Consider the following 26,928-nt stretch of genomic DNA (forward strand, 5'->3'; position numbering starts at 1 on the left):
AAGTCTACACTGAGCTTCATGACCTTTTGTCATTTCTTCTGACTGTATTCCACTCATTTTTCAGTGTCTCAAGCTGTGCAAACTCCCTGGACTGTTCTGCTGGCAGCAGAACCTTTTCTTGCTGGTGAAAAATCAGGAAAAAGGGGAAGAGGAAAGGACTTAGCAGAGGGATTAGAAGCAGGGAGCATCTCCTTCATCCAGGGAGTGGGGGGGACGACACAGGGCTCAAAGAGAAAGCAGGGGGCAGCAGGCATGGGGGGACATATATTAATGAAACTGTTGGGAGAGGGAGCTGGTCCCCCTTGTAGGGCTTTTCTAGCTGGAGGAAGGACGGGGCCTCTCTGCCTCTTGTGCTAAGGGTAGCCACCATGCCTTGTTTTCCTCCTCATGGGTGAGTACTCTCAGAGGGAAAGTCAAGAAAGTAAGACCAAATCTCTACCATCCTTTCAATAACGTATCACAAATAGCTAAATCTGGCTAGCCCTGCTTGCATGGAGTAAAGGTTGCCTTGTGCATGTTGAGATGCGCACAGCCAGCGGAGGGTGGCTAAGGCCACCAGGATCTGGGCTCCTACAGACACCTGCCAACACAGGTGCTCTGCAACCAGGTGACTGCAGCAACGGGGACAGGGGTCAATTGGTAGAAAGAAACAGTGAAAACCCAGGAAAACAACAGAGAGAAAATGGCACCTTTTCTCACCAGGCTACTTCTGAACTACTGTTCCTTGCAGGCAGTTCAGAGAAAGCAGGGTCTGTCCTCTTTGCTAGAGAAGCCACAGGAGAAAGATCAGGACTGTTTCGTTCCCAATTTTCAACCACATAACTTGCAAGTGGGAGCTGATTTTGATCATCGAGAGCACTGGAACAACCCGTCTGCATGCACATCCTGGTAACCTCTACAGCCACATACAGTGCTTTCTACCACTGGCCCCCAAACTTGTCATTCAATCTGAAACACACTTCTTTTTTTAGCTGTGTGACATTAGCAGACCCATACGCACAAAGTTGCCATCACAGAGAGCAGCCCGTCCAGCATTTTCAAAGGAGACCCAGCTGCACTAACTACCCCGTTCCCACTGAAAGCAATCACAGAAAATTGGTGCCAACCTTACAACAATAAACATTTTAGCTTCATTAATATTTAATAAGATTTCTGATCAGAACCTCTGAGTGAAAGCTGGTTGCTTATTCAGTCTGTACACACTTGCATCTAAATTCTGCACAAGTTTTAACATAAAATAGTCCCTGTAATTGTAAAAAACCCCTGCTTACACCACTAGACAGCAACAAAAGAAAGCCTTAGTACTGAGGAACAATAATGTTTAATAGGAAAAGTAAATCTGCATATATAAAAACTAAACACAAAATATAACATGAACTTAAATGATGCTTTAAATGAACTTACCCTATAAATATATGTACATATTTGAGCATATATATATATATTTTATATATATAAGGAAATGTTAATGCTAATCAATAGATAATGCACACTCAGTAAAGTATGGTAAAATGTGGATTCTTTTACAGACAGATTTATTGAGTGTATGTAAGAAATGAAAACAAACAAACAAAGATCATTCAATCAAAACATAAAGAGTGCAAGAAAAAAAAAAGAGCTAACACTTTCCACAGGAGCTGAGAATGTAAAATCAATGTAGTTGTGCAAGATGGAGAACATTAGTGTTTGTTTTAAGATATTGTTTCTTGTCATTTTATTGGGAAGGAAGCCTGTATAAAAGGTCAGACAAGTACCATTGTGTCACACAACACATGTCAGCAGAGATCTGAACTGAATGTTTTCAGACAGGAAATATTGGGGGGTTGAGGAGGGGAAAAAACTGTACCTGATACAGTAAAGATAAACAGGTTAGGTTCTCATGAAGAAGAGTTTTGGTCTGCCCAAAGCCATGCAGGCTGTCCGTAGCTGAAATGAACACAAATACAGGCAAAGCTCTGGGTGCTGACATTTTTCAACGTCATACATATTGCCTGGATCGTTTTCCAGAAGAACTGAAAAAAACCAGGGTTAAAATCATGGTATCTCACTCTCTTGCCAATGTATGGCCTCCTGAAAGAAGCTGAAGGTTTATTGGAGCCCGGTAGTTCTTTTAAAAGTCCTCTTCTTCTCCCTACCCTCTGCTTCATTTTTCCCTTATTTCAGAGAGTTGTCCATGATCTCTTTCAAGCAAGGGTCTTCCTTTAGAAAATCTTCAGAGAATCTGGGATTACGGACATTGTCATCTCTTCTGCTGAAGTAACTGCATTGGTGAGAGGCTGTGAAAGTCTTTGGTCTGACCCATTGTTGCGGTGGTCATCCATCCTTCTGGTCACTTAGTATCTCCTCTGCATCCTAAAGCCCTCAGGCTCCCGTGATATTTCGTACTACAGAGAAGTTGGACAAGGAAAGACAAGAAAAGAGAAGAAAAGAAATCAAGAGTAGCTCTGGCTCAGAAAGCTTTCTCAGAATAGTTCAGCGTGTAGCACACCACACATGATAGCCCTCTCCCTGTGACACACCAGCCCTCAAGGAAAACCCAACAGGCAGACGTTCATCAGTGAAAAGTTAACATCTTTGGAAAGTTAGAAATGCCAAAATCCATGTGAATCTGATCAATCAACTAACTAAATACATGTTTTTCTTCTCTTAATTGGCAGCTTTTTAAAAGTGGGGGTGGGGTGGGTGTGGGTGTTTAAACATCAGGTTTCTGTGTTGCTTCTATCCTGGTTTAGGCCTCAGTTCTGCAAAACATGTAAATGTATTACAGTTAAACAGGTTTTCTTCACTAAACAGAGGTAGTTTCTTGCACATAGAGGAGGAGATAAAATATCATTTAAATGAGATTTTAATAGACAATGTGCTTCCTATTTACTCGATGCATGCAGAACCCAGCAAATCAATCACATCACAGTGTAGTACTTCTCAAGCCCCTGCTCCCTCCGCAGCTCCCTTGCAGAGTTCCAGGATAAAACAGGCAGTTTTTTTCAGAGCACACCTTCCAGCTAATAACCCATCCCTGCTGAACAGACTCCCCTGGGCTACATCAATGCAAAAGCTCTGCTAGCTTTTTCATGGCACTTTACGCTTTATCCCTTCGCAATGCTGCAGCAACTGCAGAGTCTCTTGCTGTGAACTAGTCAGTGGCAGAGCGGGTGAGAGGACACCGACCCTCTGGGCAGCTGTGCCAGCTTAAGCTGACTGTGAATCTTGCACGAGGCTGCAGCTGTGAAGCGCCACTGCAGCACCTATCGACACTACAACTGACTTAAAAGCAGCACAGGTTGTAACAGCCTGTGATGTTTGCATGTCCGGCTGTGCTGAAGGATGTGTTCAGTCAATGCAAACAAATGTCCTACGACACGGCAGACCACTGGGCAGCCAAACTGTTGCTTTGACCCTTGGTTTTCACGTGTGCCTCAAGGATAACAACTGGGGCTTTAGAAAGGTCTCCATCTCCCTGTTAAGGGATTTTTTTTTCAGTGCAGCTACAGTTGGTTTGTTGCCTTTATACACCTTTGGTCTTCTAGATCAAGGGAGGATGGACAGAGTGGAGTTTAGGTTCCAACAATGTCGGTAGCCCACAACATTACAGTTCAGGAATGTAATTCCCATAGGCCTGTGTGAAACGCTTACCAAATCATCATAATCTCTCTCCGGAAAACGACCTCTATTTGAGGAACGCATCTCATATGGGTTGTTTGGCTGATATCCTGGGTTCGCATGGCCAGAAGTGGTCTGGACTCTGGGGAACATCGTGGTCTGTCTGTCATCAGAGGTATTTGGGTTGGAATATCCTGACCTTATCAGGCTCTTCTTCTCTGGATCTTGTTTGTGTTTGGCTCTTCAGAAGAAATGAAAGAACAAAGGAGGTTTTAAGACCTTTTAGTGTTCCTTACTTATTGAGTAAGTCCAAGTTACTGAGTTGTCCATTCCCATTTTATTTTGAATGCTCAGTCCTGTTCTGAAACACGCAACCGATTTTTTAGCATATCTATTGTAAAACCCTTGTTATCAATGACAGAGTGCAAAGTTTGGCATCTCTTGTCATAGATGCGACTAAGCTTCTAGGGGAGACAGAGGGGGACTTTGGCCTCTTTCAACTAGTTCCTAGAGTGAAGGAGTTTCCTTGATCACCACTAACTCTGACTGTTCAGAGGAAGAAATGAGGTGTTCATTAGGCTGAGTTAAGAAAAGTTGCCCTCGTGTCTGCAGTCAATGCTGTGCACTCAAACAATGCATTTGAATTGCCTGTGATCACAAGTCCATACATCGCACACACACTCAGCCCCAGCTTGTGCATCCGCTGGTGAGCTATGCCTGCTATGGGTGGTCTTGTAGGCATCTTTACCTGGGCAGCGCTGAGAGCAAAGGCAGAGGAGCTGCTTGAGTATTCCTATATTTATTGTGTGGAGAGAAGTGAGGAGGTGCAACTGCAATTGGGAATTTGCCAGTACACCAGGAGTAGCAAGCTTTAAGGAGATGCTTGGCTGGAAATGCCACCTGTATTGAGCTGAAAGGGGCATGCCAGGCCTTGAGCTGACGTGCTAGCAGGGAAACCTGCAGAGGGTCTGAATTTGAGATACACACAGTCTTCTGATATCAGCATCCTTCTTCAGTCTCATCCAGATGCCTTACCAGTACTGGCCAGGGCAGGATTAGGATTAATGGGTCAGGTATGTATTTTGAAGACTTGGCAGAAGCTTTTGTAGTCAAATTCACAGCAGGAGAATAAATATTTCTGGGAAGAGCACACAGGCAAAACTAAATTCTAATGGCTACATGACTTAAATGAACTTGTCTGCCCAACTAGACGTGCAACCACATTTGCAGTCCTGCCCCTCTCTAAATTTCTGCTTAATTCTCTATGAACATGCATGAATGCAGCTTCTATTCAATTATAAGAAATACTCTTACCTTACTGAAACAATAGAGACTGCTATCACTAAACTCAGGATAATGGCTCCAAACACTGTACCCACTATTATAAGGATGAGTTTGCTATCTGGAAAAAAAAAAAAATCAAACAAGAAACATCAATTGAAAACTCATGGTAAATAATTGAAAACCAAGTCCTGTCCCTCTCCTCAAAGAAAGAAAGAAAGAAAATGAAAGATGTTATTTTCTTCCCTGTGAGGGTGGTAAGGCACTGGAACAGGTTGCTCAGAGAAGCTGTGGATGCCCCATCCCTGGAAGTGTTCAAGGTCAGGTTGGATGGGGCTTTGGACAACCTGGTTTAGTGGAGGGTGCCCCTGCCCATGGCAGGGGGTTGGAACTAGATGATCTTTAAGGCCCCTTCCAACCCAAACCATTCTATGATTCTATGATTCCCAGGCTCCTGGTGCTGTCTCAGTAAAATTGTCTGTGGACACAGAAAGATGTAAATTAAGGAACTGACCTTCTCTTCTGGATGGCTATTTTGATCCCAGCTCAAGTTCCTAATCCCATGCACTGAATGGCTTCATACACAGTTATAGCTGAGGGACAGGAACAACTGGGAGGGTGTAGGGGTTGCTTAAGCTTGTATTGCTGCTAAAATATGTAGTTAGGTGTCAAATAGGCTCTACCCATGCCCTAGGCACATAAGGCACACTGATTTGAGGTATCTATTATGTGGCACTATGAACACTGCATAAATATCCCACCTCTGAATAAATGTTTGGCAAGGAAAATTAATTTTTACTGATCTTGCTGCAAAACCAGCATGACTAAGCGAGGAAGAGATGGATTCTGTAAATCTTCCTTCAGCTGTGAATGGAATTGCTACTAAAACCTCATCTTAAATCTGCATAGCCATGGTAAGGGAAAAGGCTATACCTTTTTCTAAAATAAAGCCAAAGGAGTTGTGAGAAGTAAAGAACCATAACTGTTTTTCAACCTGTCTTTAACTGTATTAGATGTTTTGAGTTTAGGCACCAGAAGACATGAAGAGTGTCCTCTCCTAATCTATATGATGGTGGAAACTGGAGAATGTGCAGTGAACAGCTGCAAAACTGACTCAGAAAAGCGAAGAAGCTCTGGAAGGCCAGTCTGGTGAGCTTGTCCAGATGTTTAGCCTGGGGAGGAGGCTGAGGGGAGACCTTATTGCTCTTTACAACTACCTGAAAGGAGGTTGTAGCCAGGTGGGGCTCAGACACTTCTCCCAAGTAACAAGCGATGGGACAAGAGGAAATGTGCTAGAGGAGGTTTAGACTGGATATAGGAACAATTTCTTCACCAAAAGGGTTGTCAAGCACTGGAACAGGCTGCCCAGGGAAGTGGTTGAGTCGCCATCCCTGGAGGTATTTAAAAGACATGTAGATGTGGCACTTAGGGACAGGGTTTAGTGGTGGACTTGGCAATGCTACATTATGGTTGGACTTGATGATCTTAAAGGTCTTTTCCAACCTAAACAATTCTATGATTACAATTCTGGGATGACACAGATGGGGCCATCATGTCTTCACCAGAATAGAATGCTAGATAACTACGCAGTGCGTGCAAGGTACAGCACAAACAAGAACCAGTGGTTAGATATTAAAGCAGAAACATTTCAAATGAGAGTAATCCACTGACGTTTTAATAGAAGGAATGATTAATTACAGGAGAAACTAATCCATTAGTGGTGCTGAGTTCAGCATTGCTTGTCTTTAGATGAGGATTAAATGCTTTTCTATCACATAACCTGTGTTTAGCTAAAAACTACTGGGCTTAATGCAGAGGTCATTAGAGGAAATGCTACTGTCTGTCTGAACATGAGTTTCAAGAGGGATTTTTCCTTCCAGGAAACAGTGGAATTTTACTAATTTTTTCTAACATTTTCCTCCTATCAGTTCAGGATGGTGGCACCCCTAAAGGCTACTACTTGTTATTTTTGTTATCTTAGGCAGATTAAACATTACCTAGTATTTTTCCATGCTATAATTAAAAATCAGAAATTATTCTACTTACCATTCTTGCAGTTCTCCCCAGAGTAGCCCACTGGACAACTACATAAAAGAAAAAAGAAAAAAGGGGAAGGGAAGAAAGAGAAGAAAGATAATGTCATTAAGTAGATGATCACAAAACAATAGTATATTTCCAACTTCTATCAGCAATTTCTCTGCAAGGCATGTTTATGACAGGTTACCTCTTTAATGTTATCTTATACTAGTGAAATCTTTAGTTTCATTGTTAGAGTAAAACAATCTGAGATTTTCAGAGTGATTGGTGAGCTGGGCACTCAAAGTTTCAGGTTCTCAGCCTGAAAAATGTTGAAAGGGCCTAATTTCTCCAAAGAACTAAGTCTGACACCTCTGAGCCACTTGGAATTGCTACCCTTCATCTTTACCAAAAGCCCCAATACAAGGTCTGTAATGACTGGCAGCTCTTTATCTTCCTCCCATACTAGTTTCTTATATTTAAAATATATTGACTTTATGGAAAGAAGTGTTCGGTGTGTAGCAGCAATAACTACAAAAAGAGCTGAATTAATGCATATGGGGAGTAAGGTCCCTCTGCTTATCCACGGGAGCAGAGCACAACCACTCAGCTTCACCAGCAAACACCACTGCTCTGTTCTGATCCTGAGCTGACAGAAATACCCACAGAGGGAAAATCAAGATGAAATAACATAGGTATGAAAGTTATCAGGAAACAGTCTCTCCACTGATAGCAGTGGAAACTTTCTAGGGATTTGAGGCAAGTCATACCAGTTCCCATCGCTGAATTACTCTGAGGGAATAGTTTATGTTTATGTGGGCAACCCATAAAATAAGCGTGAAATAGTTTATTCTCTTCACTGACTCACAGATGATCTTGAATCTCCTTGATTTTCCTCTGAGGTATTATAAGTGCACACCAACAGCTGATGTCAAGCAGTGAAAATGCCATCACTTATGACACCATGGGAATTTGTCCACCTGCTAACCACGTTAGGCATAGCTGCAGGCTGTTCTTCTAGATTAGGGGTGAGCCCACGTTAGATGTTCTTCTCCCCTATCCTTGCCTGAACACAGGAACACAAGAAAAAGCTGAATACTCACGATACGCATTTTCCATTCTTCTGTTCAAAGTCAGGCATGCACTTGCATGTTGGAATCCCTTTTTCTTTTGCACAGTACTCATTTTCTTCTGCAGAACAGTCTTTACTGCAATCTGTATTTTCAGAGGGAAGAAACAGAGTGAATTGAAGATAGCCTGAAAAAAAAGCAACATGGGAGAAAATTCTGCTCCCTCTATCTTTTTATTGTGCTGTAAACACACACAACTTTGTTGTGGTTCAAAGCACCAGAATGGCTTTTTTTAGGCCTATATCTATGTAGAACAGAAACTGAAATACACAAGCACAAAATTAAAAGCAAATGGTCTTTTTTTAAACCATCCAGCTTCATCAGAATGGAAATCTGGCTAGGCTGCATCTTACATAGACAAGCAATGACCTGCAGTTTGATCTCACAGCAGATGATTGCAGTATTGCAACTGATCTAAAACTAGGTAAGACTTAGACACATTGGGGGCTACAAAGGCCCACACTGGATCAGATCTCACTGGCTTTTATTGTAGCCAGCTTTCATGATTTTATCATGAATGTTTGCAATATTTGCTGTTTTTCTTAAAACCTGATAGCTTAGATTTTCTTTCTGTAGTGTGAAAATTTTTAGTTTTCATAAGAAGAAAAGAAGGTACATGTCAGGGCTGTGGAGAATAGCTAAAAATATAAACAGAGTACTCATTAAAAGATTCAAAACCAACAAACAAATAAAACCCCAACAACTAACAGTTCCTAAAAATCACATAAATCATTCTTCCCACAAAAACCTGTCTAAACACAGGTAATGCAATCCTAGAACTACCAACAAGGGACAAAGCTTTAACAGATCGTTGTAGTGGATCATGAGACTTTCAGTTCTTTCAGTGTTCCCATAGCTGCTCCAGGTAGCATGTAGAATTTATTCCCAAAATATGTCCTAGCAGAGAAGGCTGTGAATATAGGATTCAATTTGTTCCATCCTTTACCTATTTAGGTTTCAATTCTTAGCAAGAGTCAACAATGCATTTAAAGAGTTGCCCACTCACTGATTTCAGTGATAAGTTTCTCAGGCTTTAGTGGTTTATTCTGCTGGGATTAGGGATGTGTTAAAAGTGAAACGTGAGAATGTGTTTCTATGGCTTTCTTAATATGACACACATTCCCTGATTTTTAGAGGTCGGCACATTTGCAGAGCGCCCTTTTCAAAAGGGGACTGAGACACGGAATAACCAGGTCAGCCATTCAGGGATAGATAAAGTAGCAAGATTCTTACCTGAACAAGAACGATCATCCCATTCTGTCATTGAGAAATTATTTTTGCATATGCATTTTGGAAACATACTTTCTTCACAGTCTGTGGTTTGGGCATCACACTTAAAAGCAGCACAATAGGTTGTAGCTTTAAAAGAGAAACAGTCAGGAAGCAAACTGAGTACTAATAATATTATTTCATAGAAAGCAGTGCAGTTGCTCAGTAAATCATAAACCAATTATTTAGCATTCTGAAAAAATGTCTTTTTTGGGGGACATCACTACTGCAGGCATTTGGACCAGCCCTTTCTTTTCCATTGCTCTTTACCAGTTAAGGCTCTGTTTCCATCCCATTTTCTGACCTTCTGTTTCTCAGCCTCCTACCACTGCCTTCAAACCTTCCTGCCCCCCCAGTCCATGAAGAGGGAATTTCCACCCAGAAGTTCATGTTCTGAACACTGACTTCCTGACTCCCCTTAAAAAAAATATAGAAAAACCCCAGCACTATTCCCTTATTTTTTTCTACAACTGAATTGTGAGGTCATACAGTTCTACATAGACATAAATGTTTATGAGCATGGAGCTTATTTCATGAGCAATATTAGTATGCTGTTTGCCCAGCATGTTGATCTTTAGATCCATGTCCCAGCAGTGGCAAAGGTTTAGAAAGCTCAGTGGGTGGCATGCAGTGGAGGGAGGGATTGCACTGGTGCTTTGTGAGCTCTCAGATTTTTTCTACTTCCCTTCGCCTTTAGGACTAGCACACAGGAAATGTCATGGTTGAGGTGGATACAGTCACCTTTAGAGACCAAATTCAGGCTATAAGCCATGAAATGGAATCCTTTAATTATTAGCTATACCTTTTGCAAAAGCTGATTTCAAAATAGGAGCATATTTTTAAAAAAAGAGAAAAAAAATCTGTATTTTATTTAGAAAATCATTCTCCAGGTAATACACTTTTACTAAAGCAAGAGTTTACTGGTTTAGACCAATGAATCACTTAGCTCAGTAATTAGTCAGTGAGTCCTCATTTAAATTACCCTGGTCAGTTATGGAAGAAGTCTAAAGAGAGTTTCATCCTATTTTGCCAGTAAAATACTGGCTTTTTCTCAGAAGCACAATATGTGTCTGTATATATTTTGTCTTGATTTTTCCAGTCACATAACACTCAGTAGGTTAAAATCAACATGCTACTGTTTACTTAGGAATAAGCATTTTCCTTCTCTTCTTTACATAGGAAGTCGAAAGCCTTAATAAGACAAAAAAGCCCAGCACTGAATGGTTGAATCTTCAAAATTACCTAAGATTGAACATACAGCTCCTTAAAATCAACAAGGCTTATGGTCTGATGGGCTTTGCTGATACAGAAATGTTCTAACCAGATAGGAACCTCTGTTTCTACTGATTATTTACTTCCACAGTAAGGAATTACATACCTGCGTAATTAGAAACAAGGGATGAATTTATTGTTGCATTATTTATTGCAGAACTAACTTTTTCATAGTCTATGTCTGCATCCTTTGTGAAGAGGTTTGTCACTGTTACAGTTGTTAGAAGAGCAGCTCTGCTTTCTTTCTGAGGTCTGAAAAGTACAGACAGCATAATTTTAAAGTCTCATATAATCCATATGGATAGCAAGCTAGATGCAAAGACAAAACAAGATTTCTGCCAAACCTCCCTCTCTCCCCCAGCTTCTTTCATCCTTCAATGTAGGTAGTTGCTACGGCACCTGAAAATGAGTTCAATTCTTGCTTAGGAATCCATTAATGGACATCTTTCCAGTAGATCCAGATGTAAATAGGTAGCTGATAAGCAAAGGCTGTTGGATTTAATGCTAACAACATCACTCCTTTGTGTGCTGTTGGCATGCAACTGATATTTTTTTTGCTGGGCTAACCTCAAGCCAGCTGCAGTGTGGAGGACCTCATCTGTTAGACCAACTTTTACATGCTCACATCAGCCTGTGGTGTCATCCAGGCATGACGTGGAGAACCCATCCTGAAGCATGGTGAGGATAATGCAGGGTATGACCACAATGAATTCAGAAGGGTCTGTTTGCATTATCTATGCTTACTTTGTGCTGGCTGGGTTGAGTTCAGCGGGACAGCAATCTCCCTGGGGTGAGGTGGAGAACAGCAGCGACTACCCTGTTCTTCAGCTGAAATTTATGCTGCTGGGATATGCACACAAATACCTTTAAGGGGTAGATTGCTGCAGGGCCTTAGAGATGCTACTGTGCCCCATGTGTTTGTCACAACTGCTCCGCTGGACATTACTGCCCTCACAACTCTGCTAGAACAACAGTCTGCTTAACTGCTTAATCCATGGGGTTCACTGAAAGGGTTTACACTGCTGTGTGTGCTAGCATGCCATGTTTTGCTTGATGTGGCTTAGGAAGCACTCACAGAGAAGCTGGCAGAGCTCTGGGGACAGTAACCTGGAACAGTTGGGGATGGGAAGAGAGGGACATCTTACAGCGTCCACCTAGATCAGCAAAGGACCTATGCCCACAGCTACAGTCGCCACAGCCCCTTCAATAACATCTTTGCTCAGTCTGCCATCAGGAGAGACCAGCAAATGCACAGCGAGATGCAGTGAGCTTCTGTAATGAGGGTGTTTCTTAAATTAAACTGGGACTCCAAGTTGGACCTGGTCATAGGAACTTCAGAGTTAACCATTATGATTTCAGAGACATGTCAGATATCACAAGGACTGACAGGTATAGCACAGTGCTATATCCTACATGGTGCTCAAAGTGGGAGATCCACTGTGGAGCTGTCTCAGCCAGCCTACTTCACAGACATATTGGAAATCCATGAGGCCAGTGTCCCAGAAACTTTAAAAATACAGAAAGAATTCTGTCATTTAACAGGAGAAATACTGAACTGAACTCATACCATACTCTTGAACTGAGTACTCCATGGGAAAGAGATTAAAATGAGATGTGTGGGAAGCATGCACTGTGCAAAAACCAAACTGGCAAACTTACTGAATTTCCACAATGACAGTCTGTTTAAAAAGTGAACTGTTGAAGGCATCCTTAAACTGTAAAAGATAAATGAATTGGAGTTAAAGGCAAGCAAAAGCATAGACCAAAATCACATGAAGCACTGAGGCTTCAGCTGTAAAGTTTTAACCCATAACATGCTACTACAGGCACAAATAAAGCAAGCTGATCTGTCACATCCACCATGTAAGGTATTGCAGAAGAGGAGTGGTGGGGTGGTGCTGTAAAACAGGGAATATAGGAGAGCAGTGGAGGGATGGAGAGATACAAGTCAAATGAATGTCAGGCAGTGCATTAGGGTTGTCTGCCTGGATAGCTACAGATACTCCCTTGCAGACTCATGGCTTAGAAGGGTGTATCTGAGGTACCAACCTACATGCAGGTAAAGGGAAGATGGAGAAGTAGGCATCCTTACAGATGACGCGTGTCCCTAAGATGCAGTGACTGTCAGGGGCTGCTCTTGTGGGGAGAAGCACAGCACTGGGGCTTGTATGGGGTCTCCCTCACCCTGTGTGAGGCAGGGAACAAGTGGTGGAGGCAGCTGCCTCCAACTGCCACACATGCAGAAGGCACCATGAGAAAAGGATAAGATGTCTAAGATAACAGAAATGAAACATAAACTATCCTTCTTTGTACTAAAATAAAAGTTATTTTCTATGTTATTTTCACTTTTGCATACTACTACATTATCTATTCTAGTGCTGCATATCATGCACTTCTGTAGCCATGTCATGAAAAAATGTTAGACAAAAAATTAAGGAAAATATTTTTTAACATTCTAGAGGGACAATTTTTTGTTACTTTCTGATAAAACATTCATAGGAAGCAATATAATAGCATGAATAATTGTGCAACCATTTTTGAGGAATTCTGATTAATATGTGATGAATATTTTTTGATCAGCTGTCTGTTAGAGTTGTGTACCTCTTCTTCCTTTCTTCCAGGAAGCAACATAAGCAAATACACTTGTTTCAATGCAGTATAAATTAAATTGATCATCTTATTTCTCCAGGAAATCCATTACAAGATTTTATCTATAATCATAGAATGCTCAAAATGTGTGTAATAACCATTTCACTAATAGCATTAAAACACTAATACTAGTATGCTTATGGAAGACACTTGTTATTTAGGTATTTAAATACAGTTGGACAGTCATTCTGAAAAGTTCATGCTGTGTGGAAACAATAGCTTTCTTAAAAAAAAAAAAAAAAAAATGTTCATTTTCACTCATACCACTGAGCCCTCAACAAACAGTGGAGATCTGAAACTAAATGGCCTGTAAAACTTTGCTTAGCCCCATGGTTTCTAAAGAGGGAATGATGAAAGATACAGAGCAATTTATGTGAGAACTTCTCAGAATACAAGAGGCACTAAAACCGCAGATATTACCGATTTCAGGTACATCACTTCTGCAAGAGCCATGTATGTACTCATCTGAGGGCAAAATTCAAGTATGGATAGATCTAAAGTAGTGTGAAGCATTCTTTCAGAGAAGTCGATTTCTCAAGTGAAACTATCCCAGGCTCCACACTAAAGGCAGCATGCATGCCCTTGCATGACATTCAGGATAGCATTAAATATACAGAAAAAAGCCCCAAACATCGTCACTCACAAACATTGTTAAACGTTGGAACAGGTCTTCATACTCCACAGAATTTACAATTTGAACACTATCATCGTAAGCTACTTTCAGTGTAATGATCCCTGGGAATATTTTCCCTGGAATGAGAACAGAGAATATTAATTAATTAGAAAGCATTCATGTAAATTGGGTTTCACCTTAGAGTTCTCCAGCCTTCAGAGGTGGAGAAATACAATGCAGAAATCAATCAGTGCTATTTTTCATATACTGGAGGAATCAGTAGGGGACAAATGTTTGCTCAATCAATTCAGCCATCATGGGGGACATACTCTGGCTACCTGGGAAGAAGGCAGGATCCTGGGCACAACCAAACTGGCCAGACTATGAAACTGAATAACATTAAAGTGTAAGCATGGTCTGAAGCTAACAAAAGACTCCATCTGAGGTGTTACAGCATTTAGGGAAAAAATACCTGTATTAAGGACTCCAAATTTGCAGCCACTAAGCAGCTAACATGGTTCATCATATCTGGAAAGCGATTCAGTGTCTACCTGCTTCTTTAGGCTCACAAGTAAATTTGAGAATCTTGCCTGCTAGCACTTAAATAAGAAGCCCCATTTGCTCACACGCTTGGCCTTCAGCAGCATCTCATAGATGCATTTCAACAGGAGTGTGATGAGTGTTTAGCAATAGGAAAAATGAAGCTGGCTGTTCAGAGACCTTGATGGGTTTGGGCCTTTTTAAATTCTGGCCATTAATACCAATGTCAGGTTTGCATTTGCATTTTTTCCTGCTTTTCACTCATTTTAATCTCCAGCACCCTTGACAGAGAACTCGCCTTCTTGTCCGAGCACATTAACCTCTTTGGCTGTTACTGTTTTGTGAGATAACAATCTAGGTCATTGTAGCAGTGCCTATCTGCAAAGCAAGGCATTATTCAGCAGTCACTTTCCCAGACTGATTACGTTTTCAGTTATAACATGAGAACAAGGGATATGGGAAGAAAATTCACCTGAGCAGTTATCTGTGAAGTAACTAAAAATATAGATTGCCCTTCTGCAACTCACCTCTGTGACAATCTTCTTCGCTATAGTAGAATCCATATTGACACAGGCAGGTAAAATTGCTCTTTAAAGCAACACATTTAGCCAAATTGTTTCCACAAGGATTTGGCTTGCAGAAGTCCACTACAAAGATGAAAGATATTGATGTGAGGATTTCTTTGAAATTGCAATAGCCGGTTCATATATAAAGTGGTTCATAAATTAAAGAGTTCATATATACTTCTACTAAAGGAAACTACCAGGTATGTTTTATAAAGTATAGATGCAATTAAAGAGCACATGGCTATGTCTTGCTTGATTAATGTCTGTATAGTAACTGTTTTCTCTACACAATCCAACAGGATACCACAGTGAGGACACAGAGTAAGGCTGAAATTCATTATCTGTGTGCTGGTTTTGACTGGGCTAGAGTTAATTTTCTTCATAGTAGCTAGTATGGGGCTATGTTTCGGATTTGTGCTGAAAACAGTGTTGATAACACTGGGATGTTTTCATTACTGCTGAGCAGTGCTTACATGGAGTCAAGACCTTTTCTGCTTCTCACACCACCCCACCAGCGAGTAGCTGGGGGTGCACAAGAAATTGGAAGGGGGGACAGCCGGGACAGTTGACCCCAACTGACCAAAGGGATATTCCATACCATATGATGTCATGCTTAGCATATAAAGCTGGGGGAAGAAGAAGGAAGAGGGGGACATTGGGAGCAATGGTGTTTGTCTTCCAAGTAACTGTTATGCGTGATGGAGCCCTCCTTTCCTGGAGATGGCTGAACACCTGCCTGCCGATGGGAAGTGGGGAATTAATTCCTTGGTTTGCTTTGCTTGTGCGTGCGGCTTTTGCTTTACCTATTAAACTGTCTTTATCTCAGCCCACGAGTTTTCTCTTTTACTCTTCTGATTCTCTCCCCATCCCGATGGGGGGGAAGTGAGCAAGTGGCTGCATGGTTCTCAGTTGCCGGTGGGGTTAAACCATGACAATCTGTCATACTGAGCTTTCACAATCTAACTCTACTTAATATAACTACAAGCAAAACAAACAAATGAAAAGTATAATAAGGATTACCAAAATCAGTGACTAAGTTAGAAAAAGGCAGGCTACAATTGCCTGTGCATTCTAAAAACTGCACTGGTATGTACTCGCCTTATTATAACCCAGTGTCATAGTAGGGTCCTTTACTGCAGACACGTTAATGAAATGAAGGCTCCAAAGTTAATCATCATAGTATACATACCTCAATAGATATCAGAGTATGCTGCTAAGGAATTTGTTGCAGGCCTTACAGCTGTCACCGTAATATGACTAACTATATTAACTGGCCACTATATCATACTTCTACAGCAGAAAAACTTCATGGATTTGTGCTGACTGCTGCCTTCTACTTACTTGCTGGAATTGTTGCTGAAGATGATGTGTCCGTTCCTGGAAAAGGGAAAATAATATGTCAGCCCTGTTGGTGCATTGGTTATGCTGAGGCCATCGCAGGCAGCATGGTATGATGCCTCAAAACCATTCTCAATCCTGCTTCTACCTCACCCTGTGCTCTAGCCAGTGCCTTGTCCTTATTTCCTGCAACCTTTGCTCAGTGTGATTGACCCTGCATGCCTGCCTGTGATGTCTCCTCTCTGGCAACCTCTCTCTCAACTTAATTTGCTCTCCTCATGCAAACTTTCTCTGTCCAAAAGCTCTGTGGGCTCCTCACATCTCTCTGTCCCCCCAATGCCAAGCTTGTCATTGCTACCCCAAGTCCAGGGCAAGATTCTTGTTTCTGCCCTCACAGCATCTTCAGTGTATCCCGTGGCTTATGCCTCTGCCCTGAGCGAACCCAGGTCCTCTTCAACTCCAACATGTTTAAACACTTGGAAGACTAGCAGTACTACAGCAAAATTTCCAGCTAATCCTTCCTTGAAAATCATCCTGTAAGGGGCTAGCCTGGAAACATGCACAGCAAAAAGAAAGAGAAAACTCTTAGAAAGATGTGATAGCAAATCCAACAGAAGAAGTAAATTTATGGAGCAGTAGGACATTAGAATAATCTCAAATGTATTTTAAATTTAATTTTTATAGATTATGCTCTTTGCCTAAAATGGTTACAGTTATACTTTCTCTAAGTAATTATATATTCTGTGACGATATTAAAGTATGTACTTCAAACCTATACCTAATTTATTAGTTTATAAGTAATTAAAAGTTATATTTCAATATATGTTATATATAGAACGGTAATTCCAGTTCTCTTCCAAGTCACCAAATTCTGCTTTTCACCCTGCCTGGTTTCTTTCACTTAACTCCATAGGTATGTTCTGATAAATGAGGTAGACATTTTCTGTGCAATGGGGAAAAATACAGTACTCATCCCAAAAAAAGTGAAAACAAAAACATTTAATAAAGTTTCATTGGTCAGAGGACTCATCTCCAGACACTGTGATTCCAGAACTCCTAGTGAAGCCAAATTCTTTTTCCAGAGACAGAGACCCCAAGTAGAAAGCAATAAAGCTTGTGAAATCATTCCCAACACTTTCCCCTTGCAGCAAAAACCAGTAGGGAAGAGTGGAGGCAACACACAGCATTGACTGCAGGATCTTTGTCTCCCATGGAACATCCCACTGGGACAGGGGCCTTGGCGGGGCATGGAGGACTCCTGGCAGGGACCACTCTGTGGTGCCTGGACACAGACCCCGGCACTCAGCCCCAGGCTGGTGTGTGCCCTGGCTCCCTCCCTGACCGTGCTCCAAGCAGCCCCAGGAAAAACTCCCTGCAGGGCCTGGTCACAGGATTGCCCTGGGCACCTCGTCTGCAGGGATCCTCTTGCACCCAGGACTGGTGCGGGAGGCAAAGGCACCAAATAGGAAAATAGCAGCCTCTTCAAATCTTCCCCAACACCTTCCCCTCGCAGTAAAGGCCAGCAAGAAAAGAGGGAAGAGGAGAGAGGATTCAGCAACTTCTTCTAGGGACCTTTGTCTCCCCTGGGAGAGGAACTTGGGGAAACCCAGGCAGGGCAACTCGTCCCTGACCGTTGGGGCTGAAGAGCTCCCTGAGACTGAGTTACTCCAACCTGTCCTCATAAGGGGCTGCCTGACCTGTAGCTCCTTACCTGTAGCTGTTGGTGTCGTGTCAGACGATGTTTCATTGCTTGCTCCTGAAGAAGGGAAAAGGAGAGAGATGGTAGCACTGCTTAGTGTTGAGTGGAAGAAAGGTCTTGGGGAACTCTGTGTGTGCGGAACGACCGCTGAGCTCCTTACCAGTAGCTGTTGGTGTCGTGTCAGGAGATGTTTCATTGCTTGCTGCTGATGAAGGGAGAAGAAGAGAGATGGTAGCACTGCTTAGTGTTGAGTGGAAGAAAGGTCTTGGGGAACTCTGCGTGTGCAGGACAAGCTCTGAGCTCCTTACCTGTAGTTGTTGGCGTCGTGTCAGGAGATGTTTCGTTGCTTGCTGCTGATGAAGGGAGAAGAAGAGAGATGGTAGCACTGCTTAGTGTTGAGTGGAGGAAAGGTCTTGGGGAACTCTGTGTGTGCAGGACAAGCTCTGAGCTCCTTACCTGTAGTTGTTGGCGTCGTGTCAGGAGATGTTTCGTTGCTTGCTGCTGATGAAGGGAGAAGAAGAGAGATGGTAGCACTGCTTAGTGTTGAGTGGAAGAAAGGTCTTGGGGAACTCTGCGTGTGCAGGACAAGCTCTGAGCTCCTTACCTGTAGTTGTTGGCGTCGTGTCAGGAGATGTTTCGTTGCTTGCTGCTGATGAAGGGAGAAGAAGAGAGATGGTAGCACTGCTTAGTGTTGAGTGGAGGAAAGGTCTTGGGGAACTCTGCGTGTGCAGGACAAGCTCTGAGCTCCTTACCTGTAGTTGTTGGCGTCGTGTCAGGAGATGTTTCGTTGCTTGCTGCTGATGAAGGGAGAAGAAGAGAGATGGTAGCACTGCTTAGTGTTGAGTGGAGGAAAGGTCTTGGGGAACTCTGTGTGTGCAGGACAAGCTCTGAACTCCTTACCTGTAGTTGTTGGTGTCGTGTCAGGAGATGTTTCGTTGCTTGCTGCTGATGAAGGGAGAAGAAGAGAGATGGTAGCACTGCTTAGTGTTGAGTGGAGAAAAGGTCTTGGGGAACTCTGTGTGTGCAGGACAAGCTCTGAACTCCTTACCTGTAGTTGTTGGCGTCGTGTCAGGAGATGTTTCATTGCTTGCTGCTGATGAAGGGAGAAGAAGAGAGATGGTAGCACTGCTTAGTGTTGAGTGGAGGAAAAGTTTTGGGGAACTCTGCGTGCAGGACAAGCTCTGAGCTCCTTACCTGCAGTTGTTGGCGTCGTGTCAGGAGATGTTTCGTTGCTTGCTGCTGATGAAGGGAGAAGAGAGATGGTAGCACTGCTTAGTGTTGAGTGGAGGAAAAGTTTTGGGGAACTCTGCATGTGCAGGACAAGCTCTGAGCTCCTTACCTGTAGTTGTTGGCGTCGTGTCAGGAGATGTTTCATTGCTTGCTGCTGATGAAGGGAGAAGAAGAGAGATGGTAGCACTGCTTAGTGTTGAGTGGAGGAAAAGTTTTGGGGAACTCTGCATGTGCAGGACAAGCTCTGAACTCCTTACCTGTAGTTGTTGGTGTCGTGTCAGGAGATGTTTCATTGCTTGCTGCTGCTGAAGGGAGAAGAAGAGAGATGGTAGCACTGCTTAGTGTTGAGTGGAGGAAAGGTCTTGGGGAACTCTGTGTGTGCAGGACAACCTCTGAGCAGATAAGTGGGGGATCTGTGTGGGGCTGGGCAGCCACAGCCCTGGGCAGCCTTCCCTGCCTTCAGGCTGTCCACAGGCCCAATGCCTCATGGGTGTCATGTTTGTCCTTGTAGTCCTTCTCTCACAACCTAGCTTTTGACTCCTTCCCACCAACAGAGTTTTGTAGCCTTTCTGCCTTTCTCCTCTATGCGACCGTGGCATGCTGAGTCACTTGCACATGCATGTCTCCACACAGGAAAGCTACCTCTTCATTCCCAAGGCAGCACCACGCGGCCAGTACTTGCTGCCAGAGCAAGGTTAAGGGCATTCCATATGCTACCACACATGCTCCAGCCTGAGAGCTTGCAGAGCTTTGGTCTGACCTAGTGCCAGTGCTGCCACCTTCTCTTGCTATGTCAAGTTGCTTTTCTCATTCCTTAAACAAGCAGTGCTTTCGCCATTGTGCATCTTCAGTAGTTGCACTGTTTTTAATTATATTTACATGATATTGCACTCCAAAGTTTACATTTTCACAGTGACTCTTCAGATTCTCCCCTGAACCACAGCTAAATCCACAAAAAATACATTCGCTGCAAGATATGTATGTATAGATATTTTGCAACTATGTAAGATGGTGTCAGGAGAAGCACCCTTAAAATTCTACATTGCCTCTTTCAGAGCAGTGGTGGAAGAATGACCACGTTTGCTAACACCTTCACCTATGCTGAAACAAATTCAAGTGGACATTGAAAGCAGAGTATTTTTATTCAAAGAATGCATATTCTGCTAAATTATCATCAGTGGTATCAAGACCCTCTTTCCAGAACTACACTACCATCCAGTTATGATAGTATACATCACTTTTTTTTCACTCTTTTCCTTCCTTGTTTTAACTTTTTTTCTAAATAAAGAGAAACCTGGATGATACCAGGTTAGGATGTTTATTTTATACTTAAACTGTGTCATTCTTAACTTTTGATATACGGAATGTTTTGGGTTCTTTTTGTCTAGCAGTGAGGAGAACAAATAATAAAACAGCCTTGCTGATAAATGTGTGATACTGACAAATGGCCAGTTTGGATCATGTGATCTAACTTTAATCTGAATTAGTTAATATATGAGTTAGAAATAAACATATTTACTCTGAGTTAATGCCGCTGCAATCATAATTTAACCTAAGTCATTAACAGCACGCAGTTGGAAGACTAATGTATTTGTGCCTAAAATCCTCAGCACTAAGGCTCTCTATAGCTGGTGTATTAAAAATAATACTGCAAATCTCAACAGACATTTGAAAAATAGACTCCTTTTTTCAAGAGCTTTGTAGGGCTTTTAAAACATGAAGTAAGGCAAATTTTATAAACTTTTTTCTTCTGATCAATAAAGCTGATGTAGAAAAGGCCCATCAAAAAGACAACATCAAAAAGACTAGTCTCCTCTAGTCGAAAGGGAAACACAAGGAATTGTGCCAGTTCTCTGCCAAGTCTCCTGCCTCCACTGGCCACTGAGTCCTATAGGCAGCGTTATTTGTTCCCCATTCAACATAAAGACATGTACATTTTTCCTATAACCATGATTATATGAATCTAAGCTGGCCATAGGCCATGGTTTTGGAGCATCATTTAGACTGCCTTCTCAAAATGGATGTTGGGGCAGTAACCTCTTACAGCACTAGTCCTTAGTCTACAACAACTCTTAGCCTTGTAGAGGCTGTGGCTAACAGTTGTCCAGGAGTACCCTTTGGAGCCAGGAAGAATCACATCCATGGTGACTGCACAGCATGAACTGCAATTGAACCTTCCTGATGGCCTTGTCAAAGGTAACCTGAGCAAAGGTGGCTATTTTATGGCTCTGCCTAGACCCAACCTTCTATGTAAGGAAACAGGATGTGTTAATAGACTTAGACATTTACTGTGGAGATAAAGAAATGGATGTTACAACTGAGGTTATGGAATAACAGAGACATCTGGCTGCTGAGCAGGGGAAGGCCTTGCCTGTATTATTCAAATGGGTACATCCTGCAAAGGTTTTACAATGTTTGCTTAGAATGAAAAAGGTTTCTGGGCAGGCCCATCCTGACGCAAAGTCTGTTCAAGTGAAAGACTCACATTGCTTTCAGTAGCTCTTGGGTCAAGATTTTTCACATCCTGCTGTTACCCCCAAGCCTCCAAACAAAAAATCAACCAACCGACAACCTTGAAGACTTCTATGCTTAAAATGTATAGCTAAAAATTGGCCTGTAGCATGTGGTAGATGTTGCTGGAAATACATATATTCCCTCACAGTAATCAATAGAGGCCCATGACCATCTTTCACCAGTTGCAAGCTTAACAGCATCAGTGCAGGTCTTAATTTGGCTCATATCTCTGTACCTTTATCTCCATATTAGCCAGGAGTTCCTGTCCTCTCACAGCTTCAAGTCACCACAAAACTCTTCACGTAGTTGCCTTAACTCTACTTGTGCTAATACCTTCGCTCCCTCATATCTGTCACTGAATATCGGGGACAGGCAAGTTTGGGCAGAGGGTCTGGCCCACAACTGCCACGTTTGTCACAATGCCAGAAGTAGTAGTAAGTGGCTTAAGGAATGATCCCTGCCCTTCCGTTTGAATAGACCACGGTGCAACCCTCTGCCACCCAAGTTGGTGGTGAAGTTCCCATTAATTAATTTTGACAGGAGGGAATTAATGCTCTGTGAGCAAGGTCAGGTGGTGCTGCTTTCCAGACTGATTGTTTAAGGAGCCTCTGACCGGAAGGCCAGTGGCAGCACTCCTTTCCCTGGGTACAGTGGTGGAACAGTCACACCTTTTGTTATGACTGTAATAGAGCTTGAATTACCTGGGTTTAGTGGGCAGGTCCTGAAAACTGCTCTTGGAGTAGGCTAAATTAGGTTAACCACAAGCACCAGTGCTTTTGCATTGTTCTGTGAACAAGGAAAACTGTTGGCTTGCAGCGACATTTTTCATCGTTAATTAATCAAAATCTAGACATGCTGAATTACGTATTGCCACTGACTTCCAGACTCTCAACAGCTGCTGAAAGTACTAAGCAATCCATTCACTGCCACAGAATAGCTGCCTGATAAATTCCAAAACAGAAGATAGTGTTTCTTACCTTTTGAAAGGCTCAACACCAGGCTGAGCAGCACAGCGAGGAATACACAGCATCTCATTGCCGCTTCTGTTGCTGCTGCTACTTGCTGCTAAACCTAAGAGAAAGTGTTTTTCTCTTCTGGCGTCAGCTCATTTAAGGTCCCAGGCACAGGTAGAGAGTTCAGCCCCAAGCTGACGTCATGGTGGCAAATGGCAAATGATAGATCTTAGCTGTGTTTTTCTTCCTTCTCAGGCTGGGAGGAGATTTCTGGACCCACAGTGTTCTTCCTTTAAGTCATAAATGCTTGAGACCTGTTGACACAAGGAAGTTACTGCTAAATAAGCTGATGTGGGAACTGACAGCACACCATCTATCCCCTGCCAGCTCTCCATACAGACACCTTCAGTGCAAATTGAATGGAGAGTGCTGTATAATTTGTTCTTAAAGTGGAAGAAGCTATCCCATCCCAAGGCATGCTAATTATGCACTTGGACCAGAGTACTCGGGATCCACATGCTCACTTCCTTTGCAATAAATTACCAGTAAAGACAAACCTTATGCCTCAGACCCCAATTGTTCTTTCCTTATAAGCAAAACTTTATGCCAAAGCACTTTTTACTATTCAATGGAGTAAAAACCAACAGACAACACCTGCATCTTTGATATCAAACAGGACTGCCCTTGGCCCTTCTGGCAGTGATTGCCACTGGTTTGTTTGCTGACATCCTATATATATTACGGGCTCACTAAAGCGGTGTGGCAAGAGAAGGGGGAGCAGGCAGGACAGCCAGCAGGTGTTTGACTTTATCTGGGTGACAGCCTTCCTTTCTTAAGGGGAAGAATGTTTGTGCCAGCAAGACCTTTGGAAGATGGTCAGGCTGGAGTAGGGAGCTTGCAGCAGATCTAGAAATGAGAAATAGCCCAGAAGGCCATGGAGCAGGTAACACAGCTGTGGCTCAGGGAAAACAGGTGGGAGACAGAGACTTTTTGATGTTGCATCTCAGGAAGCCTCTGAAAATTGCTAGATAGAGACAAAGATGGGAAAAAAGGTCTTTGTGGGCAGGATCTGGTTTTCCCAAACCCTCTTGGTTTTAGCTGCCCCACCTGCCCGAGTTCTTTAGCTGAACAGTGTGTTTGTTCTGCTTTGTGCTCCAGTAAAACGCACTGCTTGAGACCATTAGAAATTGGATGGCCCACAGTGGTTTCCAGTTCCTCTTTTTCAGGCAAAGGTGTCATTTCTCTCACTTCGAAGGCCTGGGTGATCCTGGATCCTGCCATAACTGCCAGTAAAGTCTTTCTGTGAAACAAACACAGGTTATCCTGTCATTATCAGGCATGGACAAGAAGGAAGAGCAACCCATCGGTGTAGCCCCCACAAAGCCACCTTTAATGGCTGTGGAGCTGGTCTCCTCTGGCAAACTCCACTGCCAGCAACACTGGCAGGTTATAAACACATTTCTGAATGCAAAGTAACAGCTCGTGTGTGTTAAACGCCTCTCCCCTTCCTTCACCTGGTTTTGTTTGATCTGCTGTTTTAAGAACAAGACATGCAGTCTCGTGTATTCAGAGGGTGGCTCTCCTGGTATGTAGGAGGGTGGGAGAGAGACCAGAAGTACTACTGAAGTCATTCCTGAGCTTAGGGTTGTTCTAAACTTTTAACTTGCACTGAACCAGGAAACATTGGTGGCTTATGGACAGCAGAAATGGTTGGGGTGCCTCTCTGCTGGCACAGAAAATGAGCAACCTTGTCCCTCTGCACCCTGCCATGTGGACCTGCTCAGGGCGCCGAGCCTGAACCATGGCATGTTTTGTCTGCATCCTCTTTTGCCCCTCCAGCCCCGAAGCCCCTCCAGTGCAGCCTGCTTCCCGCACCTACCCCCACTCTCCACAGTGACCCCCTGGCAGCGCCTGCCCTGCCCCATGGCAGCCTGGGACTGGCCCACAGCTCCTGAGGGACACCCTACATGGTCACCAGGGTGGTTATTTGGGGTGGGGAAAATCCCAGGCTCTGAGGGGAGGCCGGTACTGGGGTCTCAGTGTGCTCCCCCCACCAGGGGTTCAGTGCCAGGCCCAGGGCCCAGTCATGTGGGCTGCCCCCAGCCTTCCCTGGGGCGGTGGCCTGCCCAGGGCAGGGTACAGCACTAGGGGGGATCAGGCCAGGCTATGGGGTCTCTCAGGAGCCACCGCTGGCGGGGAGCCCTGGGCTTGAGGCAGCCCACGGTCCCTGTCAGGGAGCTGCAGGGCCAAGGGCAGTGGGGGACCAGGAGCTGCTGGGGCCCAACCCACTGCCCCCAGCCTGCCAGGGTGGCCAGGGTCAGGTCAGCCCTGGGGCAGCCTGGGGCGTGCTTGGGGCCCTTGCAGCACCCCTCTCCCTCCGGCCACCCCTCCAGGCCATGCTGGATCCAGCTCCCGCTGCTGCTCGCTCCCATGCCAGTTGCCCAGCCCAGCCCATTCGGTTCCTCCAGGACCCTCCTTAAAACTCCCATTCGCCACGGAGCTGACGGAAACAGGGAAGGAAATGCCGAGGAAGCGTTTGGCACTGGGGTGCCGTGCCTCCCTGCTCGGGCAGCGTCTGACCTCCACCCAGTCCACCACCGCCCTTCCAGCTTTGCCTCAGGAGCACCCGAAAACTAACCCCAAAGTGTCGTTGGAATAAAGCATTTCAGTCCTGAGCAGAGTGTGCTGTGAGCCCCCAGGGAGACCCAACAACCCTGGACACCAGCCATTTGGGGAGCCACAGCATGTGCTCCAGCTGGAAATCGGTGTGCAGAGGGGAACAAACCTGGCTGTGGGGGGTGTTTGGCAGAGCTGTATTCCACCAGTCCTCTGGCGATGTCCATCTCCCATATCTAGACTCTTCGGTCCCCACGATACATCCCGATTTTCCAATGCTGCCTCAAGATGCAACAAGGTCTTAAAATCTCCCTGTCGGCTGTGAAGCGAGCGTGTAGCACCAAGAGAACTTCCCAGAGCACTATTGACAATGAGGGTCAGGTCTTCAGCATGTGTAAATGGTGCAGCTCTGCTGGCTACACTGGTATCTGCTGGTTGAGTGTGTAGTCCTGCACATTAAAACTGCTCCCTACAGTGAATACAGATCAGGACCTGGTATATTACCTATACTTTTTAGAGTTCCCTTCCATTCTCACCTGGTTGTTCCTTTGGGAAGTGTGAATCATTTTCAATGCAAAAGGCACCAGTTCCTCCAGGAAATAATGCACTGAACAGACATACATCTTCACGTACCTGATCTTTTTGTCTCTGCTTGCCCTCCCCTGTCCATTTTATGACACACCGGTGGTCACAACAGGATCTCCCCAGAGAGAAGTGGGGGTCACAGGCTGTGTGTGCCCCATTGCTTGCCAATTTGTGTGGGAATTTGTAGCAGAAATTTGATGGTTTGGGAGAACAGACACAGAGAATTACCATAACAGGAGAACTGAGAGAACTGATGTCAGTGAAACATCAGGAGCTTGAATGCAATTATTAATGAAGTTATTAAGCACAGATTTAGACAATAGATAGTTGACTGTTAGTTTAGACAGACTCGCACAGCCACAGCAGTTGTGATGTCCTGTAATGAATTACAGAGAAAACTATCTTTGCAGAAATAATTAAATAACTTTCCAGAAGCTGTAAAACGAAACTGTTGTGTGTCAAAGCTCAGATATGGCAATCAAGAACACTGATAAATTATTATTATGGACTAAAAAGTGTGCTATATTTAGTAACAAACATGGCAGTTGTTCTTATCTTTATCTTTGTTTATGTCAGGAAAAAGATCAAAGGTAAAAGGCCTTGTTTAGCTATTAGAAGGTGCATAGTCCTGCGCAACCTCATTATTTAACTGTAAAAGTTGCATGTAATCAAGAGGCAATCATGCTGCCAGAAGACATATATTAAAGTGGGAGCAAGTGCCTTCCATAGCTCTTCATGTACACCAGCTGGATACTTTCTTCCTGGGTATTTTTTCAATCCTATTCCTTACTAGATTCCTATACATTTTGCTATCTTATGTAAATTTGGTTCATCCAGTATATATTACATATGCAAGTAGAAATATATGTTGTAATTAGCTAAAAGTTAAAAAAAAACCCTCCAGAAAGTCCAAATGAAAGTGCTATACATACCTATTCACCCATAATCAGGGGAAGCAGGTTGTCCTAGTTTTGGCTGGGACAGTGTTAATTTTCTTTCTAGTAGCAGGTATAGTGCAGTGGTTTAGATTTGGGATGAGAATGGTGTTGATGACACT

The 26,928-nt window shown here is 43.5% G+C and overlaps 1 protein-coding gene across 1 annotated transcript; it reads right to left on the minus strand.

Moving 5' to 3' along the window:
- Positions 1 to 1,378: 1,378 nt before the first annotated feature.
- MUC13 (mucin 13, cell surface associated) lies at positions 1,379 to 26,903 on the minus strand. Its single transcript, XM_075755778.1, has 13 exons — positions 26,804 to 26,903; positions 23,778 to 23,970; positions 22,695 to 22,984; positions 14,898 to 15,017; positions 13,861 to 13,967; positions 12,228 to 12,283; positions 10,675 to 10,820; positions 9,261 to 9,386; positions 8,001 to 8,112; positions 6,928 to 6,965; positions 4,915 to 5,002; positions 3,634 to 3,841; positions 1,379 to 2,384 (listed from the first exon to the last, which is right to left on the minus strand). Exons 3-13 carry the CDS (start codon positions 22,750 to 22,752, stop codon positions 2,334 to 2,336), a joined length of 1,110 nt encoding a protein of 369 aa, XP_075611893.1. The 5' UTR covers positions 22,753 to 22,984; positions 23,778 to 23,970; positions 26,804 to 26,903; the 3' UTR covers positions 1,379 to 2,333.
- Positions 26,904 to 26,928: the final 25 nt, after the last annotated feature.

The sequence above is a fragment of the Balearica regulorum genome, chromosome 6 (genome assembly GCF_011004875.1).
Source record: "Balearica regulorum gibbericeps isolate bBalReg1 chromosome 6, bBalReg1.pri, whole genome shotgun sequence".
Classification (NCBI taxonomy): domain Eukaryota; kingdom Metazoa; phylum Chordata; class Aves; order Gruiformes; family Gruidae; genus Balearica; species Balearica regulorum.

Excerpts from the sequence above, each read along its gene's own strand:
- MUC13 (XM_075755778.1), bottom strand. The coding sequence starts at position 22,752 with ATGAGATGCTGTGTATTCCTCGCTGTGCTGCTCAGCCTGGTGTTGAGC. Across the intron at positions 9,387-10,674 it reads CCTTGTTTCTAATTACGCAG|CTACAACCTATTGTGCTGCT; the intron begins GTATGTAATTCC and ends TCTCTTTTAAAG. Across the intron at positions 2,385-3,633 it reads AGAGAGATTATGATGATTTG|TACGAAATATCACGGGAGCC; the intron begins GTAAGCGTTTCA and ends ACTTCTCTGTAG.